At 35.1% G+C, this 25446-nt stretch overlaps 1 protein-coding gene across 2 annotated transcripts in view; it reads right to left on the minus strand.

The window, feature by feature from the left end:
* The window catches only part of LOC129914146 (nucleolar protein 4-like), an 80961-nt gene that overhangs the window by 19463 nt on the left and 36052 nt on the right, over positions 1-25446 (minus strand). The window contains exon 1 of one of the 2 annotated variants that reach the window (XM_055993229.1): positions 12720-13408. The exons of the other annotated variant lie outside the window; for it this stretch is intronic. Coding sequence (XP_055849204.1) covers positions 12720-12758 — 39 coding nt within the window. The 5' untranslated portion in view covers positions 12759-13408. Of the gene's footprint in view, positions 1-12719; positions 13409-25446 lie in introns of those variants that run through there. 2 annotated transcript variants of the gene reach the window in all.

A 25446-nucleotide genomic window follows, 5' to 3' on the forward strand; every position in this document is an offset into this window, starting at 1 on the left:
ATTCTACTAGCCACACTAGTACAGCGGCCTTAATGGTTTAAATTTAGGTTGTAAAAATCATAACTACTGTTAAGTCAAAATATGATCAAAATTTCACATAGCCTAAGAAATACAGGCTTATCTATTCAATGTATTGCTGAAGTAGAAAAATAGCAGGCCTGTAAGTGAGCCAGATAGCAGGAAGGATCAATCAACATATCACAGCAAATATTATCATAGAAAAACCCATCATGGGACAAGTCATCACAAAGAACGATTAGAACAAATTAACATTTGAAATTTTCTTCTTTTGGAAGGGACAATTTTTGGTGTGTGTTGTTTTTATTTTGTATTTAAATTGTTTCTCTTGAGGAAATATTTCCTGTTTTAAAATGTCCTTTGATGGGCTGTCCATGATGACTTGGCCTATGATTAACTGAGCAATGATTAGACAAATCGAAATATATTAGCGAAAATGGAGATGAGTATAGAATTATACCAGTTTATAACAGTTGACAGTTTAATTAATTTAAATGAAAACAAGCAGTGAAAAGCCCTCAACCTGTGAAACCTCATCAAAATACCTCTGTTATACACACAAACTGTTATAACCTGGTATATTCGACATGAAATTTTATTCTAAATTTGACCAAAATGATTTTTTGTTCAGTAAGCTAAGGAACCGTTCTTGAGGCTTCTTAACCCACAAATATTTTTAAAGATTTTTTTTTTAAAAAGGGCTTCTTTCAAAACACTAACAAAATTTCGAAAACTACGTCATATAAATCTAACATTGCTGAATTAAAATGTAGGTCACTAGACCCTAGTTTTAGAACCTTAGCATTTTCACATAAAAGTAACTATCACCATCTTTTAATATTCGAAGGAAATATTATTAGAAAATAAAAAAAAAAAAAAAAATACGTATATACGTAAATTGTTTTTTTCAAAAAAAAAAAAAAATTGAAAAATCTTAAACAAATTATTCGGAACTTCAAAAAAAAAAAAAAAAATGTAGGTATGCAATTCTTAAACCTAACAGAAAAAAATGAAAAATTTGTAGATTTTTCAAAATTTTAGCTTTTACTTAGATTTTTGAGGTCTCCTTTTCTGGAGGTTTTCGGAACTTCAAATGAAGTAATACCTAAATAGATTTTTCAAATTTTCGTGCAATGCCTACTATATTAAAAAAAAAATGTAACTGCAAGTATGTTATGTTTTTCAAATGAAAGAAAAAAAAAATTTGAATGAGTGTTAACCAAAATTCTTTATAAAATAATTCTTAAAATAAAAAAATAAAAAATTATTGGCATCACATGAAAAACATTTTAAACTAGGGGAGAGTGGGGCCAAATGTAACACTTTTTTCTAAAATCGATGGTTCTCCTACAAATTTGAAAGTGGGTCAACCAGACCTTTTTTAAATTAAAGACCCATGTTTTAGCTCCAAAATCCATCATAAAAATTTAGCAAAACATAACGGTAATGTTGAAAAATAAAGCTTCCAAAAAAAAATCGTGTTGTTTCAACTTACCCCACATACGGGGCAAAGTGTAACACATACCGGGGTAGGTTGTACCAAGAACTAAAAATAAGAGAAAAATACCTTTATTTGTTTATATTTATTTATTTTTAATTAATAACAATAAAAACAAACCTCAGTCATGAAATTTTGGTGCAATTTTGTAAAAAGTGGAGCAAATCCAAGATTTCCAGAAAAAATTTGACAGTAGTCTTAAATAAAAGTTATTCGAATTCATAAATTGTTTTATAAGCGTTATGAATTCAAGTGGTGGTTTAAAAATGTGTTTCCAATTTCAAAATAAATACAAATTCAATTACAAGCATTCATATTCAGGGTTGTTAATTATATTAGGTAAACAATTTTTCAGTATAGGTAGGTTTTTACATGGTACAACTTGCCCCGGAAAAATGTTACAACTAGCCCCAGCATGAAATTTGGCACATAAAATCAATTTAAAAAAAAAGCGAAACTGATATAGACATAACATATACACGCAATTTGAGCCAAAACACAGTTGCATATAACAAAAAAACACTTAGCACTCTATCTTTTTCGGGTAAAGAGGTAGACCAAAAATAAAATTTAAAAAAAATGTTACAAACATGCATTTTTTGGGCACCTTTAGTGTAACTTCTCACCCTGTCGTCTAATCTTCATCTGAAGAAAATGTGCCGGTAGATATGCAAAAATTGAGCATTTTTCTCCTTTACGCGTTTCTTAATATTGAAAGGAACATCGCTTTTTTTAGCTGTTAATTCTTACCCCTGTTACATTTAGCCCCACTCTCCCCTACTTCTACTTCAAATTTACTGATTGATTACAGCTACCCTCGCTCCAAATTAATTTTCAACTCAAACTAAAAAAACTACATTATTTTTGCCCCAAAACCAAATTAAAAAAAGTCTTAGTAAATAGGGTCAACTCCAAGACTTTTCAAAACAAAACCAAAAAATTCTTAAACGATATAAATTATTATCAAACAAATTACTTCTATTTTATCTTCGTGGACCCAATTCAGAAGGATCTGCGTTATTTGTATTTAACAAACGAAAAAGGGTGTGAGAACGCACCCAAAGGAGTCACCCTAACATTGGACATACAAAATGAAAAAAAAAAAGATAAATGATCTTCCCTACAAAACTGAAGACATGTTGAATTCTAATGACATCTTTACGACAATATACCATCCACTCACCCTTAAACTCAAACCAAAGCCATATATGTAAGTTTATACTCTATATCCGACAGAGGAAAAGGACTTAATAAACCAAGCACCAAAGTCTTCCAAAGACATACAGAAATATCATTGACCCCCAAGCCATTGCCACCACGCAAATTGAGTCCCATTCCATCTAACAAAAACAACAAAAAAAAAATTAAGAACAAGGAGATCCATTCATTTTGGTGCGAGCAATAAGTAGACTATAGATATAAGGTATATGTAAATCCTTGCGTGTGCGTTAAGTTTTTCTTCTTCATGTCACTGACATACACACGCACTCCACTCCATTCTCCATTCTACTCCACCCCCAATTCACGAAGACGTAGATTTTATCCTTTTTCATCATCAAGGGTGGAAATCCTTAATAAAGGATAAACCCGAGGAATGTGCGTAGCTGGTGTCTTTCGGGGTTGGCAGCAAAGATAAGACTTCAATCATCGAGAAAGGACTCCTCGCTGGCCGTGTGTTGGTATATAATAGGCCTGGGCCATCGATCATGGTTGAAGAAGTTATAGAGCTCGCCTTCTCCCGTCCTGCTATATCCTTTTTCCAAATGAAGTTTTATTAGTTTTTGTTTGTGTCCTGCGGGATGGTATGGTAGCTGTTTATTTCCCCCTTCCTCACACTCCCCTTTTTTTCGACCATATCGCAATTCCTGGTTATGGCAGAAGGACACATGAAAAATGTGTACAAGAACTGGCACATGTCCTTTGGGGTTTGGTATTTTATTTTTTTTATTTTTATCAGTTGGTTTGGATTGCATGTGGAACGAGTACAACACACACACACGCCCATCCAAACTCTAAGGCACAAAGGCGCCGAGCCACACAAAAAAAAAAATGAAGCAAATAAATGAATTTAAACAAGGAGACTAGGTACCTTGTTGTAGGTATAGTATATGTGGAGGTACAGTAAGGGTGGGTGCTGCTCCCACATCATCGCAGCAAATCGCATTTCCTACAACCATAAGCCTGCTCCGCGCTGCTAACTGTACTAGGTATACCTATTCCCAAACCAGCGCCCATCTATCGCAATCACCTCGCCCGCCAGAGTGTGGGATCTGCACGCAATTTTAAGGCGTCATCTATGTGCGCCAACACAGTGCCCTTGCCTCGCGCTACCAATCCAGAAAACACGACAAAGAGGGTATGAGTTGTATGTTTTTTGTTTTTTAGCCCCCCCATTTTTATAGAGGGAGTTTGGCCTTCTCAAAACCCACATCGCCACCCATCCCTCACCTGTAACCAGGTGGAGCGGAAAAAAAACTCGCAGCTCTAAAAATGTGTATTATACGAACTCACTGCGAGTGAGTAGTACAAAAAAAAAAATACACAGAAATGAAAATAGGAATAAGGAACGTGGCCCCACTGTTGTGCCACCCGGACCGGGCCGGAGGGTTTGAGGAGGTTTTTAGCCAGAGTTTGTATTCCAGGCCTGTTCTTTTAAATGCCTGTGTGTTGGTTATGACCGAGGCGAGTAGTAGAATTTTATATGATTTCAGGAATAGTTGGCGGTGGTGTTCTCTGTTCGGTTCTGCTGTATTGGGGATTGGGACGACTCTGATGCTGGCTGATGTATTCTCTGTGCGAATGGAATAACCCTCGTGGCCCTCTTCAATTTTTTAGCTTGGCGTTGCTGTGTTGCAACTGCAACTGCATCTCTAACTCGATATGAGAGATAGAATGGACCTCGTCGACCATTCTCGAATGAGCGTTGGATGGTGGTTCGCGGGGAGAGATTTGGTGTTGGGTATAGTTATAGAAGTGCATCGGTTCTTTCTGTCTCTTTCTCTTCTTGGTCAGCAGCCATCACACAGCCAGCACTAGCAGCAGCAGAGTGCTTATTTTTATGACGAGGTAACAATAGGATGCACCTACAGACCCAGGATTTTATATATTTTTTTGTTCAAAGTTGTAGTAGTAGGTATAGTCTAGAAGTAGGTACCCAACGCAGAGTACTTTATGTGCATATAACTCCCACTATCATGGTGTGGTTATCCGGGAATGATTGGGTCTTTTGGGGGAAAGGCTTTTAGAAAAAAAATTGAAAACAAAAAAAAAAAATACTCAAGCTAGCTCTCTGAATAACACGATAGCTGAGCCGTTAATCACCGCACCCGGTTAGGTCGGTCGGTTGGTGTCGGTCGGCCGCTTGGACGTTTCGTGTATTTTTTCGGTATAGAAATGGATGAAGAGAGGATGAAGCTGTTATAGCCGGTCAAAGGGTGCGCTAATTGGTTTTTATCAAATTTCTAAAGAGACATTGGCGATTTGGTAGATAGAGTGGGGGGATAGGCAGAGGGAATATAAGATAGAGCAGTACAAGGGTTTTTATAGCCCCGATAGATAGCTATGCGATGGTAAGCGCAAGTCGTTGAAGTACTTTTTTTTGCATTCGTTTCTATTTTTTCTATCTCACTTTTTTTTTAGTATTTTTTTCTCTCTTTCATTCATTCTCACTTCTCTTTCTCTTGATTGAGCAAGTTCAATGAATTGCATTTTTATAATTTGTTTGCCTTTTTTTCGTTCGTTGTGCATCGCATCATATAATGAACGGCCATCATGACGACCAATCGAATTAAATGGATTGGCAAACGAAATATGAAGGAAGTCAAAGGAATAAGGAAGCAAATCTTCTTGCAATGTTAGCCCCAAGGGGATTATTATGATGTTAATGGTTGTATAGAAAAGGGTTTTACTTAATCCTATTTGTTAGCATCATCGGAAGTAAGCAAAAAAAAAAAAATATATTTTAGAGAAATGATTCGACAGTGAATGATACAAAAATTCAGAAGTGGGATTGACTTTGAACGTAAAAGGAAAGTTTAAGGGGGGTAAGAGGGTTACAAATTGAACATACCTAAGCCTGCAAGAGCAGAAGTTCAATGGACTTTTGATTTTTCCGAGTAAGAAATTTAGAAAAAATTCATGCCAGTGACTGAATGAATACGTTCCACACACATTTTTCAAAACAATAGTAAAAGACAATACATTCCACTATGTCTTTCTTGAGCCACTGTAAGGTATAGAATTTTTTAGAAGTTTATTTAACATCAAAAAACGTTCTTTGGTACAATGTAGAAGCTGTGGAATGTAAAGTTGCCAACTACAAATAATCTTTATTATTCTCAAGGTATCAATCTCTAATAATTTTCACATTTTTTTCCATATAATTTTTCAAATCTAGGGTCTGTTTTGCACTTCTTGTGGAACAAAAAAATTAGTGGTTCCTATACATCTTTAACCCACATAATCATGTTGTAGAAGGTGTTTAATTTTTAAACAACTTCACATTTTTTTATTTAACAATTTCATATACCTACTAAATATAATAAATGACATAAAAATTGATTGTGGAACGTATTTATATTTTAGATCCACAGGTTTTATTTGAAATGTTTCCAAACATTAAATTAAAAAAAGAAAAATTTAACATCAATCTAGAACTTTATTGGGATGCCATTTGTGGAATGTATTAAGCATGCAATATATACTTGAAAACAATAGTGGAGTGTATTAGCCCACTGTGGAACATATTTTTGGAGTTTAATGAAAAATATGGAGTGAAAATAATTGTGGGACATGTTGGATAGTTAATAATAAGGATATGATGTAAAATTGTTGTGGAACGTATTGGTTGATTTCATCAATTCCCTAAAGTGGTGGGAAGTCTGATCTCGTATTTCTAAGAAACTTAAGTGCTTTTAATCTTATATCTGTCTTGAAACTAAGGAATTAAGCAAAACTCATTTAGAAAAATGACTTTAATTCTCGCAGACGTAAGTAAAATGCCACGATGCGACTTCGGTTAAAAAAAAAATTCGCGATTACAATAAAAGAACCCAACCAAAAGTTGACAGGAGCAATCCCAACATCCCAGGAACCAAAAACTAAAAAAAAAACTCAGGAAATTCTAGCATTTCCATAAGTACAGTACCTATATCTCCTAATGGCAGCTGCAGATTCCATACATAAAAGTATGAGGTAGAAAAGGTTAGTAGGAAAGTATAGATGCAGAACAGACAAAAGGTCTTCTTTTGGGAATGAAAAACACACGCAGAATATAAAAGGAAACAGCGATCCCTCTGCTATATAGCTATATGTGTCTTTTCTGTATGGTTGGTGGAAGAATAAACCTTTCCTTTTTCAAAATAACCCTTGAACACATTCTTAGAGGAGCCCCCCAACAACAACCATCAACGCCAACACCGCCGCCGCTGCTGCCGCCAACACTGCCACCGCCACAGCACAGTTACGCTCCGATGAACGTTGGTTGTTTGTTGGCAGTGTTCGCTTGTGTTGGGTAGTGTCGCTCTGATGTCTGTGCCTCCTGCCTCCCCCCGAACCCATAGCCAACTCAACCTACATAATATCTGTCTCTAGAAGCCGCCATTTCGACTTTATTTTTGGGTTCGAAACCCAAGGATTCTGTATAAAATTTTCTGTGTGTGTTTTTTTTTTCGTATAGTACCGTTTCATTTCGGATCCCTTGTTTGAGCCATCAGAGAAGAAGAAGCAGCAGTTAGAAGACGAAGAAGCGGTGGCAAGGAGAGGATGCTGCGGCGGAGTAGTATAGTAAAGTTAGGTTATCTCCTCGGGAACCACCACCTAAACCGATTTTTTCGTTTCGGGATGAGAGCGCTCGCTGCTCTGCTGTCGGTGGTTGACGATTTTCTAGAATATATGGAAGGGGTGCGGTGGAGGGCTCACAAAATAGGGGATGATGAATTACCAGAAGGGATCTATGGGCGTTGCGGATGAATTGATATGCGAGTGGGGGTAGATTTAAGGGATCTCTCGCTCCGGCATTGTTGGGTAATTTTTCGAGATGATTCTCTACTCTGCGATGATGGCGGTGGCGACGGATGAACAAAATAAAAAAAAAATCCCCAAAGTGCTGAGGGTGGTGGGAATGGGTGTTGTGTAAGGAAGAAGGTTAGGATAGCAACATCACAAGAGAAAGCAACTTCTACTACCTATATTTCTGCTGATGACGATGATGATGAGTAGAATGACGGAGGACAACGATGAAACTCAAGCAGACTGAGAAAGGATAATACACACAATACCCTGCCACTTTGAGATACAACTCTTATAATGCTGTGGAGCAGTATTTCAAGCCCCTCTAAGCTTTTGCCAAAACTCCAAACTCATTTCCCAGCATCCTTGTGAGTGAATTTAGGTAGGTACGTGGAAGACGACCCATAAAATTGGCGGCGACTGCGACGACGACGGTGGTGGCGACTGAATCCAAAGTTGCTGTGTGCCAAAATGGAAGGATTGCTGTGCTGTTCACAGAGATGAAAATGATTTCGGGTGTATACCTAACCTAAGCCATCCAACATACAGCCCACCCCCTGCCATTGGGATAGGAAAAATACCATGACTGGGTTCTATTTCAAGCCAAGCCAACACGATGGAGAGTGGATATATTCCCGAAATGAGGGTTTGCCTCCCTGCGACACATAAGAATTTTCTTTCCACTCTGAAGGGTTCTTTCGAATCGGTTCTGTTCTGTTCAGTTTTTTTTTTTTTTGTCTTCATTTTCAGCTCTGCTTTCAGTTCCTCACCCGTTCTACATACCTCTACCCATCAGCTATACCCTCGCTGTAATACCCAAGAAGGGCTTTTATAGATTGGACGGACTTTTTCTCCTAGTTCTTTTTTTTTTCTTTTTTTTTTTGGTGTGCAAAATCGGATAAAGTAAGGGTCGGTCGACTACGCCGCAGTTAGAAAACGGACCGGGTTTTATTCTCTTCACGAGGATGACATGATGGCAGTGCCAGCGAGGGTGGTGGTGGAGTGGTGTGGATCGAGGGTGGGAATGTGTGTGGAACATTCCTGCTGATTTTAGCCTTCTACAAGCTGCTGCCACTGCCTTAGTTGCCCAAGCCCGTTTATTCGTACTCTCCTCCTGGTGATGAGTTGTATAAATGAATGTGGAAAGAATAAAAGTGTGTGGGGATTTGGGGGGGGTTGGTGCCTTAATTTTGCCTTGGATCTCGAGCCCTACCCTCTCGGTGCTTTCTTATTATTTTTTTTTTTTTTTTTATTATTTTTATTTTCATCATCGCCCCCGTGAGGTCTGATGGCTGTAACGTGAACGTGGGTGTGGGAGGTGGTTGATGTGGTAACCATTCACTCAACCCCCCCACACAGTTGTACACTGAGTTCCGCCGTCTTCTTCGGGCTACACAACATGCTGAGAGTGTAGAATAAAATTCCTAATTTTTTTTTTTTTTCTTCAAACATTCGCCTTCTTCGTCCTTTTTGATGTTTTGTGTAGAAGGTAGATAACAAAGCAGAGTAAGGGGAGGATGGAGAAAAGAAAAAAAAAAAAAAGTGAACGGAACGTAACTTGGTCTTTTTCTGAGGGATTATCCGCTGTCCGAACTTTTTCAGAAGCAGCAGTGTACTACACTACTCTACTATACCACCTACTTGGATTTGGCAGGGGGTGGTTGGTGGTAGTGATGGAATGAGAGTCCCTTGCCAAAGGAGCACATGAAAAAAAAGGGGGATGATTATGATTTTTTCTTGGCTCGTTTTCTTTTTTGTTGCTACACTTCTCAGAAGCCTGTGAGTTATTTTTTCTTCTTTTGGTCGATGGTGGTGATGAGGACATAGAGAAGGGGACAGGGGCAGAGGGATGAGGGTAGATTGGATGGATGAGGTGGTTGAGCAAGGGAATAGTGCCGGCGACGTTTTCGTCCTCCATGAACGACATCGACGACGACGACGACGTTTGGGCTGTCCTCATTCTTTTGTGTGTAGAAATAGGAAAAGGTGGTGGGAGGGGGTGTATGTGTATGTTGTCATGGCGGGTGTATAGAAGCTTGGGTCGTGAGTGTTGTGTGGTAGTAGCATTGATGTTGATGATGATGATGGTAGTCGTCGTAGTCGTCAGGCGAAAAATGGGGGATTGGAATTGGGATTATTCTATCTGGATATGTGTATCTTCCTATATCTTTTTGGAATAGGTACTTTTATGCTATACTTCTCTCGCTCGTCGTCGTTGTCGTCTATATGCCATATCTAACACCCCCATCGTGAGAGGACGATGTGTCCTTGTTCTCGACATCGAGTCGTTATTTTTTCGGTTAAAGGTATTGTATAAGAGGGTACTATTTCTCTATAGATACTCGCTCGCTCTCTATAACCCATGACACCCTCAAATCGCTCGTGGTGGTCTCGTACATATTTTTTTTTTTGGGGTAAGGATATATGATTAATTTTTATATTTTTTTTTCTTATTTTTTTCTTTGCCTTGTTCTTTCTATGAGTTTCCTCAAGTTTCATTTTAGTTTATTTTTTTTTTCTTTATGTCTTAGCATTTCCTGAAAGTAATTGGCCAGCTGATTTGTTGTTCTTGAATGGGGGTTAGGTAGTGGATAGTCTTGGGTTATATTAGTTTTTCGTTTTTTTTTTCTTCCAGTATTCCCTTAGTCCTTTTTTTTATTACTTTATGTGTAGAGGACAAGTTTATGTGGTGAATCGGTGTCGCAGTTCTTACTGTGATGTTGTTTTTTTTTTTCTTGCTTTAAGTGGGTACCACCCCTTAATTTTTTTTTTCTATAAATTTTTGTTTTTTAATCTCCTGCAGAGATAATTTGTTACAATTCAACGAAGGAGAGTTATAGTTGCCTTAATATTGCTTGCATAAAGGTTAATGATATTATTTGTAAAGGGAAGAAAGTGAATGTCAAAATTTTTATGTCCGGAAGTATGGCCCAAATGAAATGGAAAAGGAATATCAAAAATTAATTTGGTCCTTCGGACCCGGATAAACCATATAAACTGCATTAATTGTATGAAATGTTCATTTGATTTGAATTTTGAAGGGTATTTCTGAGCATCCACGATAAAAATCAAATAGTTCGAGGTCGTGTCTTGTTCTTAAACGTTTGAATATTGAAGAATTAATTAATAACTACTATTTGGAAGTGATCACTATTAACTCGAAGAAAACGCTGAATAGCATGAGCAGAATGTATTTTACATTTATAAATTTCTTCAAAAATGTTGAGTTATCATTTTTTTTTATTTTTTGTAGGGTAAAATTTTGTTATATTTTTAAAGAATTCTTCAAGCTTAATATTAAGAATGGAAAACAATATTTAACAGAAGTTAATTATTCCTATACAATTTTAAACTTTGCAATAAATAACAAAAGGAGTAATAACTCAATCCAATAACAAGCTCCTAAAAGGTATATTTTTGTAATAGTTATTCTGTTTTTTTATTGAAAGATCTTAAACAAAAACCGAGGAAAATGGTGTTTTGACCTACAGTTTAATCTGAAGTTGGTCCTTCGAGCCGGATGATATGATATAATATAAGCTTTTAATGCCAATTTTGTACTTGATTTGCACATTTGAGGCTTCAAAATACTGATTTTCCTTAACTGTTTTATTCTTTTCAAAGTGATGGGAAGGGAAGTATGGACTCGAAAACCAAAGAGTTTCTTTTATTTGAAGAAATGTTTTCAGACATAATAAACACTAGTTTAGACATAACCAACTACTAGTTTGTATGAGGAATTTTTTATATTTCTGGTTCCTCATGCCAGAAAATAATAATAATAATAATAATTTTAACTATATGCCTGTAAGACCTAAGGTCAAAAAAAAAATAAGGTTTCAAAAGTAACCTAGAAGTAATAAGTGAATACGTTCCACAATATATTACATATGTATCATATTTTTTGACCTTTTAACATACAATTTTGTCAAATATCTATCAATTATAAAAATACTAAGTATTGATATAAAAATAACAAGTTTCCCAAAGAAATATGTTTTAAGAAATATGTGACATAGAAGTGTTTTAATATTCAATTTAATTTTATGTCGCTTGTAGAACAGAATTTTTTTTTAATTTACAATTTATTTGAGTTCAAATTCAAATTTTAAAATTGGATGTTATGTATCTCGAATTACCTTCCACATTATTAGTTGATACTTTTGGACACAAAATGTATTGATTAATGAATTTTAATTTTTGTGATATTGATTATGATTTTAATAGTTTTTTGGATCATAATTTAAAAGAAAAACTTTTTGAAAAATGTAAGGCCTTTTAATTGCAATCAAATCAAATTTCACCCTGATACTCACACCAAATAAACATGAATGTTGTCTTTTTGTGAAATTTCAAGATCTTCAATACTATCATGAACTTTTTTCGTTCCAAGCACATTCTCAGGAATATGTTAAAGGTATGGATGTAAGAATTTCAATTTTTCATTTAACCACCGTTTCTTAGTAAAATATCCCAATTTTCGTCTGTATTTTTCAATTTGAAAATCAAGAGTAGATATTTTGCGAGTATTGTGGAACTTTAAACTTTTTCAAGTGTACAGCAAGTCTTAGATTGAAAATATTGTGCAATGCTCGATTTTTTATCTGCCACCTTTTTTTCACTTATTTCTTCGGAGTGAAATCATTAATTTGATTTAGAAAATAATGCAACAAATAATTTATCTTTCAATAATAAATTAGTTTTCAAAGATTTTCATGTCAATATTTTGTGAAACGTTATGTGGAACGTATTCACTTATCATTCAAATGTTGTTTTACTAACATTTTTAATTTGTATGTGTAATATTGCCTGAGTTTATATGTTCGAAAACATGTTGCGAAAATAATTGTGGAACATTTTGTACTCTTTCATGGAAATTTTTAACACTTTTCCTAACATTAGATATGGAGTGAAATTATGTGGAACATATTTGTTTTTCACTTAGGAAATATTTTCCACTTTTGGATTCTATTATTTTAAGGAAATAATGACAATTATCACGTGAAAAAGATTGTGGAACGTATTCAAATTTTATATTTTGTCTTACAAAATTGTCTTGCAAAATTGAAATGAAAAACAAATTTCCAACTTGCGACGGAGATTGGCTTCATTCATATGGTAACGGGTGCTACAACAGGTATCCATAAATAGAAAGGAATATTATATTTTTTATTAAGATAAAAAAAATTCCTACCTTATGCAGGAGCACGGAGGCTTTACGTTTAGCTGCCATTCGAGGAATTTTGAAAGTTTTTTGTATTCAAACTCTTTTGAAAAAAGTCACAAAAGTCACTCTCTCCTTCTCACCACACTATTGTCACTTGTTTTAGTTTTAGATTGTGTCACTATTTTTTTTCTTTTCGTTTTCTTTGTCACTTTTTTCTGTTTTATTTTTATTTTTTTGGGATAAATCCTTCAGAACTTTTTCTAATCACACTTTTTTTTTTTGTTATGTTTTTCAATCGTTTTGTCACACACTCGATTTCCAAAAAAAAACAAATAATTTTAACCGCCAAATCGGTTCTTTTTAACTTGACCTTGTGTCACAGTTTTTTTTTTAAACACAATTGAATCACTTTTTTGTTTTGTGACAAAAATATCCTTGTTTTGTGTGTTTATCCTTAATTAAGTTCCACAAAACAAAAAAAGAACAAACACTATTTTTATTTTTCTAATTCTCCTTTTTATTTGTTTTGAACTAACTCCGATGATGATAAAAGGACTTCTTCCTCCAGAGTAAAGGACGATCTACCAATCGGACTGAAAATCAACTGCTGACTGACCAAAACAGAAACATGCATCAACGTTTTCTAGAGCCTAGCCTGTGTATAGTGTTGTAGTAGATATGGTTGTTAGATGATGAAGGAAGAAGAAGAAACTGAATGGGAATAACCGTCGAGTCGAACTCCTAACAACACAGAACAGAACAGAACAGAACACAGAACAGAAAACACACAGTGTAAATGTAAGGAAAAGGACCTGCGCAGGATATACGGCTTTTATAGAGAGGCTATGTTATTTTGTCTGGAGGGATGCACGTGTATAAGTGCGAGTGTACTCTCGCTGTTACTCTTCAATGTTAGGCGAACAAATATTCGTCCATGTGCGTTTCCTAATGGTATCGTTGTCGTTTATATTTTTTTTTTTTAGGTTTTTTTGTTTTGTGTTGTTGTTGTGTTTTGTGTTGTTTTCCTTTTTATCGTCGTCCTCGTCGTAGTCATAGTCGTCGTCATAGTCAAAATCGGCCTACGACACTACTGGGGATTCTGAGGAATATTTATCCCCCTTTAGCCGGGTGGTGCTGCTGGGTTAGGAGGGTTTATGATGGTTATGGATGGGAATAAGGTGGCGGCAAGAGACTCGAAACATTTTTGGTTTTTTTTTTTTTGCTGTGTTTTGTTGATTTTTTTTTTGTGGAACGAACGATTAACAAAAGGGTGCATCGTAGAACGGTCCATCGCACAGCCAAAGTAAAGACAAAGTTCCAATTTTTACCTAAAGGGTCCTTCTTCTACTTGCTCGAGTACACTGAGTGTGTGATGAGGATGATGCTAAGGGATGAGATGCTTAAAACCCATCCGCTAGCGATGACGCCGACGAGGAATAGTGGTGATGATGATGATGTTCGTGTCCCGTTGTATATTCAGTTTCGGAAATTTTTGGGGGGAGTTGGTTGGGTTGGTGTTTCCATCACCATAACCACCACCACCACCACCGTTGGCAGAATAAAGGACTGTGGCACTGCTGCACTCCAGGATACTGGGTTTGGGAAGAACAGAACACACAGCAAAAAAAAAAAAAAAGAAGTGCAGATGCATTGTAGATATACTAGGTACAGCAGGACTCTAGGTACTCTACATAAAAACCTGACAGGAGGTTGGTATAGGAGAAAAAAATCATGTGTATTGATGAGCTCTTCCCTGATTGAAACGGTGACAGAGCAGAGATGAAAATGATTTTTTCGGCAGTTGCAATGTATGCAGCGCAGAGATGACCCTGTAGAGGGTGAGGGTTCTGGATTCTCGACGATGACGACGACTCTGATGGGGTTCTCTGAGTTCTGAGTTCTTCGCATTTCGGTGTGTGGTGTTGCTATTGCTATTGCTATGACTATAAAGAAGGTGGTTCAGGGAGATGGGGGTTTAAATGGTCGCCGCTTGCTTGCTTGCTCTCAATTATAACGAGGACTTTGTTCGGATGCAGAATGACTACTACGACGATGAGAATGATGATGATGATTTGGGTAGTAAGTAGTACGGACGAGCCATCATCATCATCAGTAAAAAAGGAGGCGCAGGAGGATATATTTTTCGTTTTATTTGAATTTCGATTCGATTTTTTGCATTTTTGTGTTTCAGCGATGGAAGAAGTAGCAGCAAAATAGGTATAGTAGCAGTAGGAAGGTGGAAAGGGCATGCGACAAGGAGATTTCCATTTTTATTCCTGATGGTTTAGTTGCCAGTTGCCACTCTGTGTTGAGCTGTGTGTGCCACCCTTGTGTCTTTTTCCTAGGTGGTTGATGGTTGTTTTTTTTTTTTTTGTCTTTCTCATTTTTACTTTTCTTCTGTGTGAATAACAAAGGAGATTGAGGAATTGATGATGATTCAGTATAATTTTTTTTTTTTTTTTGGTTTTTCAAATGCAGAGATGGAATGAATTGTAATTAGAAATAGACTTGAGAGGGTATTTTCTTTTATTTGTCTGAGATGTGAGATGGGGTGTTATTGATTTAGTCAAAGGGGCATTTTTTTTTGGTTCGTAAACTTGAAGAAAAAGGCTGGCTGGCTTAATCAATTTTTTTTTTTTTTTTGTGTAATTTTCTTTAATTTAGCAGGGTTTTTTTTTTGTGGGGAATGGAAAGGGGTTGCGTTTTGATGGGGGATGATGCGTAGAAAATTTGAACAAAATGAGGATTGAAGATAACCCCATTTAATAGAAGAAGAGAAGTTAAAAACCGACTTCCATGGATCAAAACTGGGTTTTATGGTTTTTAAAATATTTCCTATGGCTAAAAGTGACACTGCAGCCACCAGCTTTCTAATACAAAAAGAATTATCAAAATTGGTTCACTCAGTCCGAAGTTATGCGGTAACAAACATAAAAAAAAAAAAAAAAAAAAAAAAAAAAAAATACAGACGAATTGAATACCTCCTCCTTTTTGGAAGTCGGTAAAAAATGAGGGATTTACATTTTTTTTTAAATCAAAACCAGTTCTAAAATTTTGACATCTATGTCATTTTTAAAACATTAAATGAAAAAATGGATTTCAAAAAAATGAGCTCTTTTAACAAATCCACTTTAATTTTGTTTTTTTTTTTTTTTTGAGAATTTTTTTTTTTTTTTTTTTTTGAAAAAAATATGTGATTACTATTTCCCGGATATTTACTGTCAGAATCTTATTTCATATCATGACAAATACAATTTAATGAGTAGATACACTAAATGGCATCATTCATGACTTTCTACCTATTTCTCATTCAATTGACCTTAAGTCGCTCAAAACCTTTACGATTAGTCAAGACGATTTAGATGTTTTGATGTTTTTTTTTTTATCTGACCACCCAATTGTGCGGCTTTGTCCTAGAACATATCTTCATCATTTGGTATTCAATGTGTGTAGCTTATTGGTGAACCTTTTTTTCCCTTGCACACATAGACCAGAATAAATAAATAAATAAATCAAGTGAAGCAGTTTACCCTTCAAGTGACCAAACTTTTCTTACAAGCTACTTTGCTGTCTTTTTTTATTGAACTCGATAGAGGTTTTTATTACTCAGTTACAATCTTAAAACCATAAAAAAGCGATTGGAAGAAATAATATCTACTTAAGTTGTGTTTATTTTTGAGAGAATAAGAGATTTGTTAATTTGATTTGTCTCTATTAGTCCTCGCTTTTGGAAGTTTTACCGAAACTATTTCTTCCGAAGTTAATGACAATGTTCACAGCTTAATTAAGGAAAATCTATGGAATTATATAAGGGTTAAAATGGCGCCCAATGTGAGTTTGATAAAAAGTGACTTCTGCATTTAGTTTTATGTCTGTTACCCTGAAATCGCTATCACACTATTTTGTATTCTTGATTCCTTTCCTTGCTTATAATAAGGTTAATGGATTAAATCGATCGATAAAGCGTTAGTTACAAAAATGCTATTTAAAATGGTCTCATTACCTCGAGATCATAGTACAGTAAAATGACAGTTGGATACGTTCCACAATCACTTATTTTCTCAGTTTCTTGTTAATAAATCGTTTTTATAATGTAAATCTTTTTTAACGTTCAAATATATTGCTAAATTAAGTATATGAAATCTTGTAGTTTTCCATTTAAATATTAGTTATGAACTAGGGTGTCCAGCAATTTTTATGTTTTTTTTTTTCAATTTTTTGTATCAAAAAATACGTTCCACAACGTTTTACATGCTATTAATTCAAGTAATAACAAATTTTTTTTTGATTTTTTCAAGAATTTTTTCACTTTAGATGAAATACATGTAGGAATACGTTCCACAAAATTCTGAAAACTTTTTTACGCAGAGAATCATCATCTAAAAATGCATATGAAAACCTTAACTCAATTTTCTATAAAAAATGTGAGTTCTTTTCATGAATATAATATCACTTTAGTTATTAAGGGCTTAAAAGCATTGTGGAAACTATTCGGTATTTAAATATTACTTCAGATTTACAGTAAAAAACCGTTTTTTTGCTAAAGAATCTTTAAGATAAAAATTTCAAAGCATTTGTTTTCTTTAAAAAAGCTTATTTTTTCAATTAAAACATAATGAACACCTTCCACAAAGTTCCAAATTTGATTTTGGTTACAAAATTTATCACAAGACATAAAATAAATATCAATGAATATGTTCCACAAACTTCAAAATTTTATTTTTCTTAGTTTTTAAAATGAATTATTTTGATTGAGTATTAAAAAATACTATTAAATATTAAATTGTTCTAAAGTTTAAGAATAAAAAAGTCATATTTTTTATCAAAGTTCAGAATCAAGTAAAAAGCTCATTGACTTTTTCTGGAAAAACAATAAATCAACACACAACAACACATTTCACAACGGTCCACGTGTTATTTTATCAATTTTAACCCATGTGACCATAGATCGCATCAAAAAATTTATATTAAAATATTGTATAATATATTTATGCTAGCAAAATTTGTGGAACCTATTCATTTTTAATTTTTTTTTTTTATTCTTAAGATCTACAACCAAAAAGTCAAGCTTTTCTTATGAAAGAATCTAAAGGATAAGAAATTCATATTCTATTTTTAAGTAAATATGAAATACATACATTCCATTTGAATTTTACCTATTAGTTAACATAAAATACGTTCGTTAACATAAATACGTTCCACAAATTTCCAAATATAATTTTTTTTTTGTATCAAGATGGATTATTGACTAAGGAACATATCCAAAATATGAATAAGAACATTAAAAACAAGATTTTTAAAGGTTTCTTTTTTGTATTACGTTCCACAGCATTCGACTCGGTATTTACTCAAATCCTTCTCTTGCAATTATACTGAAAATTGCTGAGGAATTTGAAAAAGTGCGAATTTTAACCAAAATAAAAAGTTTTACAGGTTCAGGGGTATATATTTTTAGCACATTTAAGGTTACGACTTTTGGATTGCATAACTACGTACACTTTTTCATGCAATTTTTCAAATTGTAAATTTCGTCTTTCAAAATTATAAGACTTCAATCCCTACAAGTATCAGAAGTATAAGTAAGAAAATGTCTATTATTTTAGATTTTTAAGAAAACTGCTATAGTTATTGTCATGAAGAAAATTTCTTAGATCCACTTTGCCAAAGAAACAAAAATAAAAAACAATAAAAATGAAACCCTTTTCCACATCCATTATCGTATAAACCCAAACTTTCAGTCCTTTACCACCTTTTTTTCAAGTCTCAGGATAGTAATTTAAACAGAATGAGCTCGTTTATGTCCAAGTAGAGGATGTCTATTCTTTCTAATGCCTGTGCACCGGGACCACGACAAACTGTCAAAGACCGTTTTCTTTCTTTATTTTTTTTTTTGGTTAGATAGCTCAAGAAATACACATAAGACAGTGAAGTATAGGTAGGTATAGTTAGGTTTAGGAGAAAAAGCAGAAGTCGTTCTCGTTGGATATCCTTTTAATTTTTCTCGCCCAATTTCTTTGTATGTACGATTTTTGTCTACTCACTTACACAGATTCCTTAAGAACGATATAAAAACCTTAGGGTTTTTCATGGGGGATGGGTATGAAAGTTTTTGTTTTGTTTGATGGGAGATTGGGGAAGAGGGTTTTGTTACTTAATTCATCTACGGTTGGGTTTTCTTCGTCGTCCTTGTCTGTGAGTTAATTTTTTTATGCTGCTGTTTCCTTAGTATCCTCTGTCCTCTGTGTGCTTTTTCATTTCTCTCATTTCAATCTAATTTTTTTGTTCTTCGGTTGATTTGGGGGTGGCAATGGCGTGGCGTAGAGGGACAAGCGAGTCTCTGGTGTTGATGATGAAGACCAACCGACCATAGAAGGCAGGCTAAACTGTGACGATGGAAAGAGGGTGAATGAGAAAAATTGAAGGCAGTCCACTGGCCATACTCTGACTAAAAGGATCCTAAAGCTATCCATCTCCTTGGTAATAAATTTTCCTTCTTTTCGTTTGCTGGTGTGTACGATGGATTTTTTTTTTTTTATTTGCTTCCACCTCTTTTGCTATCTCAGGATTCTCTGATGGGATATGGAAGCTCACTAAGAAGCAAAAATAGTGGGAGAAAAAAAAAAGCAAGGGGGAGGAAGGAAGGAATGGATGGATCAAGAAATTAAGTCCTGGCATGGGGTGACGATGAATGAGATTTTTTTTCGTATTTTTATACTTTGCCTTGTGCCCGTCCCTTATTTCATCTTTTTTTCTGTTTCTGACTTTTTCGGTTTTATTTCTTCTTATATTTTTTTTTTGCTGTTTTGTGTTCGTTCATCTGTTTGCTCCAACCCCAACAGCAGCATACAGCAATATGCCAGAGAATCTAGAGACTTCTTAGGATATAGCAAAGGCATCAGTAGTAGGTAGGAAATATAGAGAGCCTCCCCCCCCCCCCTCCCTTTTTACCCCAACATAGACCGAACCAAACTGAACAAAAAGTGGTTGAAGATAGAGGATGAGGGCAAGAACATAGACATAGCATTAGAGTACAAGGAGTAATCAAACCCTTAGAGCCACCCCCTAATTCATTTAAGACAAGGGTACACAACATTTTCTTAAGTTTAGATGCCAGAAACATCATTCCATGGTCTCTTTTCCCTCCAATATACCCGTCGCCAACCGACGTTTTCTTCTTAGAAAAGGAAACCCATCGCACCCACTCACCCACGTTGGGCGCCATCATCATCTTGGGCCTTAGTTCCGGGTAAATCGAAATTCTCTTGTACATAGTGAATGAGAAGAAAGGTAGTATAGTGGATTGAGGAACGTGAGGGTTGTGGGTGATGGGTGATGGGTGATGGGTAATATGGAATGAGAGATAGAGGTAAAGGACAGAGTGTATATTCCTGATGCTGCTGCTGCTGTTCGTGTACCGATAGTTTTAGGGTACATATATCGGTTTTTCCAACCCCCCAAAGCACTCCTATCAGAAACATTGGCCAAGACGAACGAAAGGTATACACATTTTGTAGGTAGGTTGGTAGGTTTATGTGTGTATGAAGGCGGCGTTGGTTGACTACGACGATGACGACGGGGGAAGGAGCCGCACATAGAAACACATCCTCGATATAGGAAAATGTAATTTGAGGGTTCCCCCAGTCAGAGTATAGTCTCTATACCCTATTTAGGACTTAATGCACCTGCAAAGCAGCACAGAGTTTAGTGTTTGCCTTGCCTTAGACGAAGAAATAGGAAGGGATCAAACAAAGCAGCACTGTTTTGCAGAAGAGTAAGAGAGGAGAAGGAAGGGATGTGGATTGAGAGAGTGGGTGCAAGACATATTTTCATACTATGCTTATAATTCAAAAAGAGGGGCCTGGGAAGGGCTTGACGACGACGAAGACTACGAAGATGGCGATGGCGACGGCAACAGCAACGGCATATATGGAAAATTTCTGCATATATCATGGATACCAAAATCTTAGACGGCCGCTTCCACAGATGCTGTTCCTTTTTGGCTTCTCCTTGAATAGATAGATGATGGGTACACTCTCAAACCATTCACTCTTCCTTATTTCTTCTATACTCTTGTGTCTTCGTTGAAGTAAAATTATTCGATAGAATGAGAATAGGAACTGGAATCACATCACACAGGAGTTTTTTGGGGGGCGTCGGTTGTGAAAAGGCTTTGGCATAACACCAACAGCTTCTAAGATGGCATCTTCAATATAGAAGAAGACGAAGAAGCAGCAGGAGTATTATAGGAAGAAGCACAGCACCAGCGCAACAGCAGGCAAGCATATCAAATGTACCGGCTGCAGAGAAGAGTGGAAGATGAAATATCCTTATAAGCATCACACATACACACATACGTATCTATATCCCTCGATTTCTTGCAAAAGAGGATATGATAGTAAAATTCGTCGGAATGGGATTTCTTCGGAAGGTTGATGGGTGGTAGAGGGTAGAGTAGGGTAGAGTAGGTAGGTACTCAAGGCGAATATTCCAAAAATCCTTGGGTGGGTTTATAGCTTGACTGTTATCTTCAGAGCCAAAGACGAAATCCAAGAATATTGTTCCCTTTTTCCCCCCTATCATCAGGATGACTATGATGAGGATATGGATGTTGATGATGAAGACGAAGCAAAGGGAGAGAATTCAGAGTTCTGGAAGAAGAAAAAGACGAAGCAGAAACAACCAACCCACCGAAGCGCACTGACAAGAGTACCAACCAAAAACCTATTCCATTATAGCTCCTAGGCTCCTAGGGTTATAATGAAACTTGGACAAGGACTCTATGATGGTCGTGTCGGGTTGTCGGTCCAAGAAACAAACACAAAAAATGGGAACACAAACTCGATGGATAGAGAATATAAAAGTCTTGTAGTAACGGCGGCGGTGCTGTGTGGCAGTGCCAGGGGGTGGAATAGTGTCAGGTTTTTTTTTTTCCTTTTTTTGTTATTCGTTTGGTTCCCTTGCTTTCCTGGATAGTAACCCTCTTTATCTCTATGGTTTCCTTGATGGAACGGGAAGAATGCCTTTCTATATCCTGGCTAGTGCGATGTCTGTTTGTATATATCTACAGTTATTCAGTTTTTTTTTTTGAGATAGAGATTTTATTTTTAGCTCTTGTTTGCGCCATCATTTTTTTGGGAAGGCTCCATCCATCCATCTATCTATCCTTATCCCTTGTTGGTTGGGAGAGATGATGGTGATGGTGGGTCTTTCTTTATAGGGAGGAGGTCAGTTTTTCTCGTTTCTTGAGTCCTCTTTTTCTTTTTCTTGTTTTTTTTTTCTTTATTTTTTTTTTTATATTTGCTGCCTCAATGGAGAGGCAGTGTTTTTTTTTTTGTGTAGAGTTTTTTTTGCCATCTTTTATTTTCGGAGTTGAAGGACGAATCAAGTAGAAGATGGATATTCGTATTGGCGGCCAAGCGACCGACACAACGGCGAAGGGGTGTGGGCATTCTTTTTTAGCATTAAATCATGAATCGTTGGCGTAGTTATTCGTTATATCCTTTGAAAAATGTCATTTGTAATTTGTTTTTGTATTTAAAGTGCACAAAAAGGACTAACTGTATATATAGAAATTTCGACCTTCTTATACTTTTTGTTTATTTGTTCCACGCAACGTTTTGCATTTTTTATGGGACGATGATGTTTTCTTGTTTATGATATTTCAAATCATATCATTCTTCAAAAATCAAACAAGGATATTCATTTTTTTTTTTGTGTTTTGTGAGTTTTTTAAGGAAATTCAATCGTTTTTCATTGTAAAATACGTTCCATATTCAATTTGTTCTCATCATTTCTTTTATTTCTCAAAAATACCTACACCGTTTTTTTTATTTATTTGCCTTAAGTGGCTCTCGGCTGAAAATCAGAGAAATGATGGGGCGTGTAATTTTAGCGAATTTAATAGTTTTTCGTTGGAAAATACGTTCCACATTCAATTATTTCTCATTATTTTTCAAAATTATCAATTAATATCGTTTTTTTTATTAATTTTTTTTAAGTGGCGCTGGGTTGAGAGTCAGCAAAATGACTTTGCGTGTAAATTTAGTGAATTCAATAGTTTTTCTTTGTAAAATACGTTCCATATCAAACTTGTTTTTATTATTTTTCTAAATTTACAACAAAATCTGTCTTTATTCATTCATTTTTTTTTTAATAGCTCCCTGTTGAAACTCAGATTAATGAGTTTACGTGTCCTTTTTTTCTTCGTAAAATACGTTTTTCTTTGTAAAATACGTTCCACATGCAACTTTTTCTTATTATTTTTTTAAAATTCACAACAAAAAGTATTTCTGCATGAATTTGCCTTAAGTGGCGCCCGATTAAAATTCAAAGAAATGAAATACCTTTGTATTTAAAGAATTTGTGCTGATCTGATGAGATTGGTGTTGAAGAGTTTTTGGACAAATTAGCTCCTTTAAAACGAAGTGAAGTTTAAGGTGAAAAATTCTCATTATGTTAGAATCAGAAAACCTATTTCGCAAAGAAGATTTTAAAACGGCTCCTAAAAAACACCATTCTAAACAAAAGGGATCGAAGATTGATGCAGGCATTGTGGCAATAAACTTGCTACCAAGATTTTTTCGTCTTAGTTTTATCGAGTTAGATTTTGCATGTCAAGCGAAAAACTTTATCATAAAACTTCCTTTTTTTTACTAAAGTGGCGCCCAACGGTTGAATTGAAACTAATAAAGTGAGGCAAAGTCAGCACATTTTTTTTAATTAAAAATATATTTTCAAACACTTTTTCGCTGTCAAAGTTTTTTCAAGGAAATCAGAACCAATTATCTTAAAAAATCAATTAAAACCAATTAATTGTCCCTGAGTCTTTCAACAACAATCACAAATGAGGAACAAATAGTCAGAGTTGGAACTACAGAATCAATTCCATATAGCAAAAGGTACCTACTCGTACCCGCACCTCGCATCAAAAAGGGGTAATTTCGAGAAAATACAAAACTGCAAGCGACCATTATTTTACGAGAGGGACTTGAGGTCTTCAAACAACCAAAACTCTGATTTCCCCATGCAGTACTTATTATAGAGGCCTTCATTCTCATCACCACACACATTTATATACACTCGTAGACCCATATTAATGGTCAAACTGCCCCCGAAAATTTTAGTGAAAATGGGATGAGTTTTGTGCAATGCGTATACAAAACCTACTTATTCCGCATGCAAATACCCAGGATTAAAGTTAACTGTCTTAAAGACTGTTGTGTTCATAGATACTTTAGAAGGTATAGTTTGCTGAGGAGGTGGGAGGTATAGAGCGCAGGTTATGCACCTGCTTATGCCTCTTTCTCTTTCTCTTTCTAACTCTTTCTCTCTACCATATTGTATATGTGGATTGTATTTGCCGCAGATAAGACATTTACAAGAGAGTTGTTGATGTTAGATATATATACATATATCGATTCAAGTAGGTATAGAATTTCGGGTTCGGTTCGTGTGCAACTACAAACGTATGTATTGCCTCATGCTACATTACCGCATCATCACACATTTGTAGATATATAGACATATCAGACCCCCCTTATTATTCAACCTCTTTCTCTTACTCTCTTTGTGCGTTCATACCAAAAACTAAGTCCATGGTAATGATGTCGATGTTCATGATGATGATGATGATGAGATGAAATTTCCAAAGGCCTATAATATCACCAAAACTTGAGAGGAGCAACCCGCCCAAGACACAAGAGATTTTGAGAGGGAGTGTGTAAGCCTCTTCCATAAGTACAACCATACCCTCTGCACCACACACGACCTAGTACAAGAAAATTTTGGTCTTCTCTGAATTGGTTATGTACACCACCTACCAGGACCTATTTGTGCCCCATCACACACACACTCATTATGTATTAGGATTTTATAAATGGGAGAGTGCATTTCCAAGTTCTATCTATATACTTCATTTTACCTATAAAGGTACCCTATATACTAAACAAAATGACAATACCTATATCTAAAGTGGATCACAATACCTACTAACTTGATTTCAAATATTCGACGAATCAACTTAAAATAAAATGGAAAAAAATTCATACATAAATATATAAAAATTAAAATTCGGAAAATCATTTAAACGGGAAACAGTTAAACATGGCCTTCATACAAGTAGCGATTCATGCCGCAAAAAATAGTCGATAAGAAGAAAAATCTACATATTCGAATAGAAAAGTCATTTTTTTGTTGGGCGCCACTTTTACAAAGTGACTCTTGAAAAAAACATATTTTTCCTAATTCTTCAGAAAGTTTAATTTATCTTAGCAAAATATTATGATATGGTAAAAAATTAATATGAGAATGAAATGTAATAGAATTTAAATTATGATTTTTTTATTGTTTGATGCCATTTTAAAGAAATGACATATTTATCAAGGAAACTTTTATATAAAAAAAAACTAATTTTGACAATGATTTGTGTATTTTGAGGTTTCTCCGGGCGCCAATTGACAAAAATTCAAAAATAAAAAGATCCTCATGACATACTATTTTGACTCAATAAGAAAAGAACCAGGATAATTTTAATTTGAATTTGATTGGTTGGGTAAAAATTAATGAATGCAGAAATATGATTTATTTGACTACTAAAACTTTACTTTCTTTGAGTATTAAAAACATCTTGTTTGAAAAATTGACAGTGGCACACTTTGTTCTTTATGATCAAAGAACCAGTAAAATATTTTAAAGTCTAAGATAAGTTATTGATTAGTTCAGAATTAAAACTAGTTTTAAAAGTTTTTTTTTTTAC

This window comes from Episyrphus balteatus, chromosome 3 (genome assembly GCF_945859705.1).
Source record: "Episyrphus balteatus chromosome 3, idEpiBalt1.1, whole genome shotgun sequence".
NCBI classification, from domain to species: domain Eukaryota; kingdom Metazoa; phylum Arthropoda; class Insecta; order Diptera; family Syrphidae; genus Episyrphus; species Episyrphus balteatus.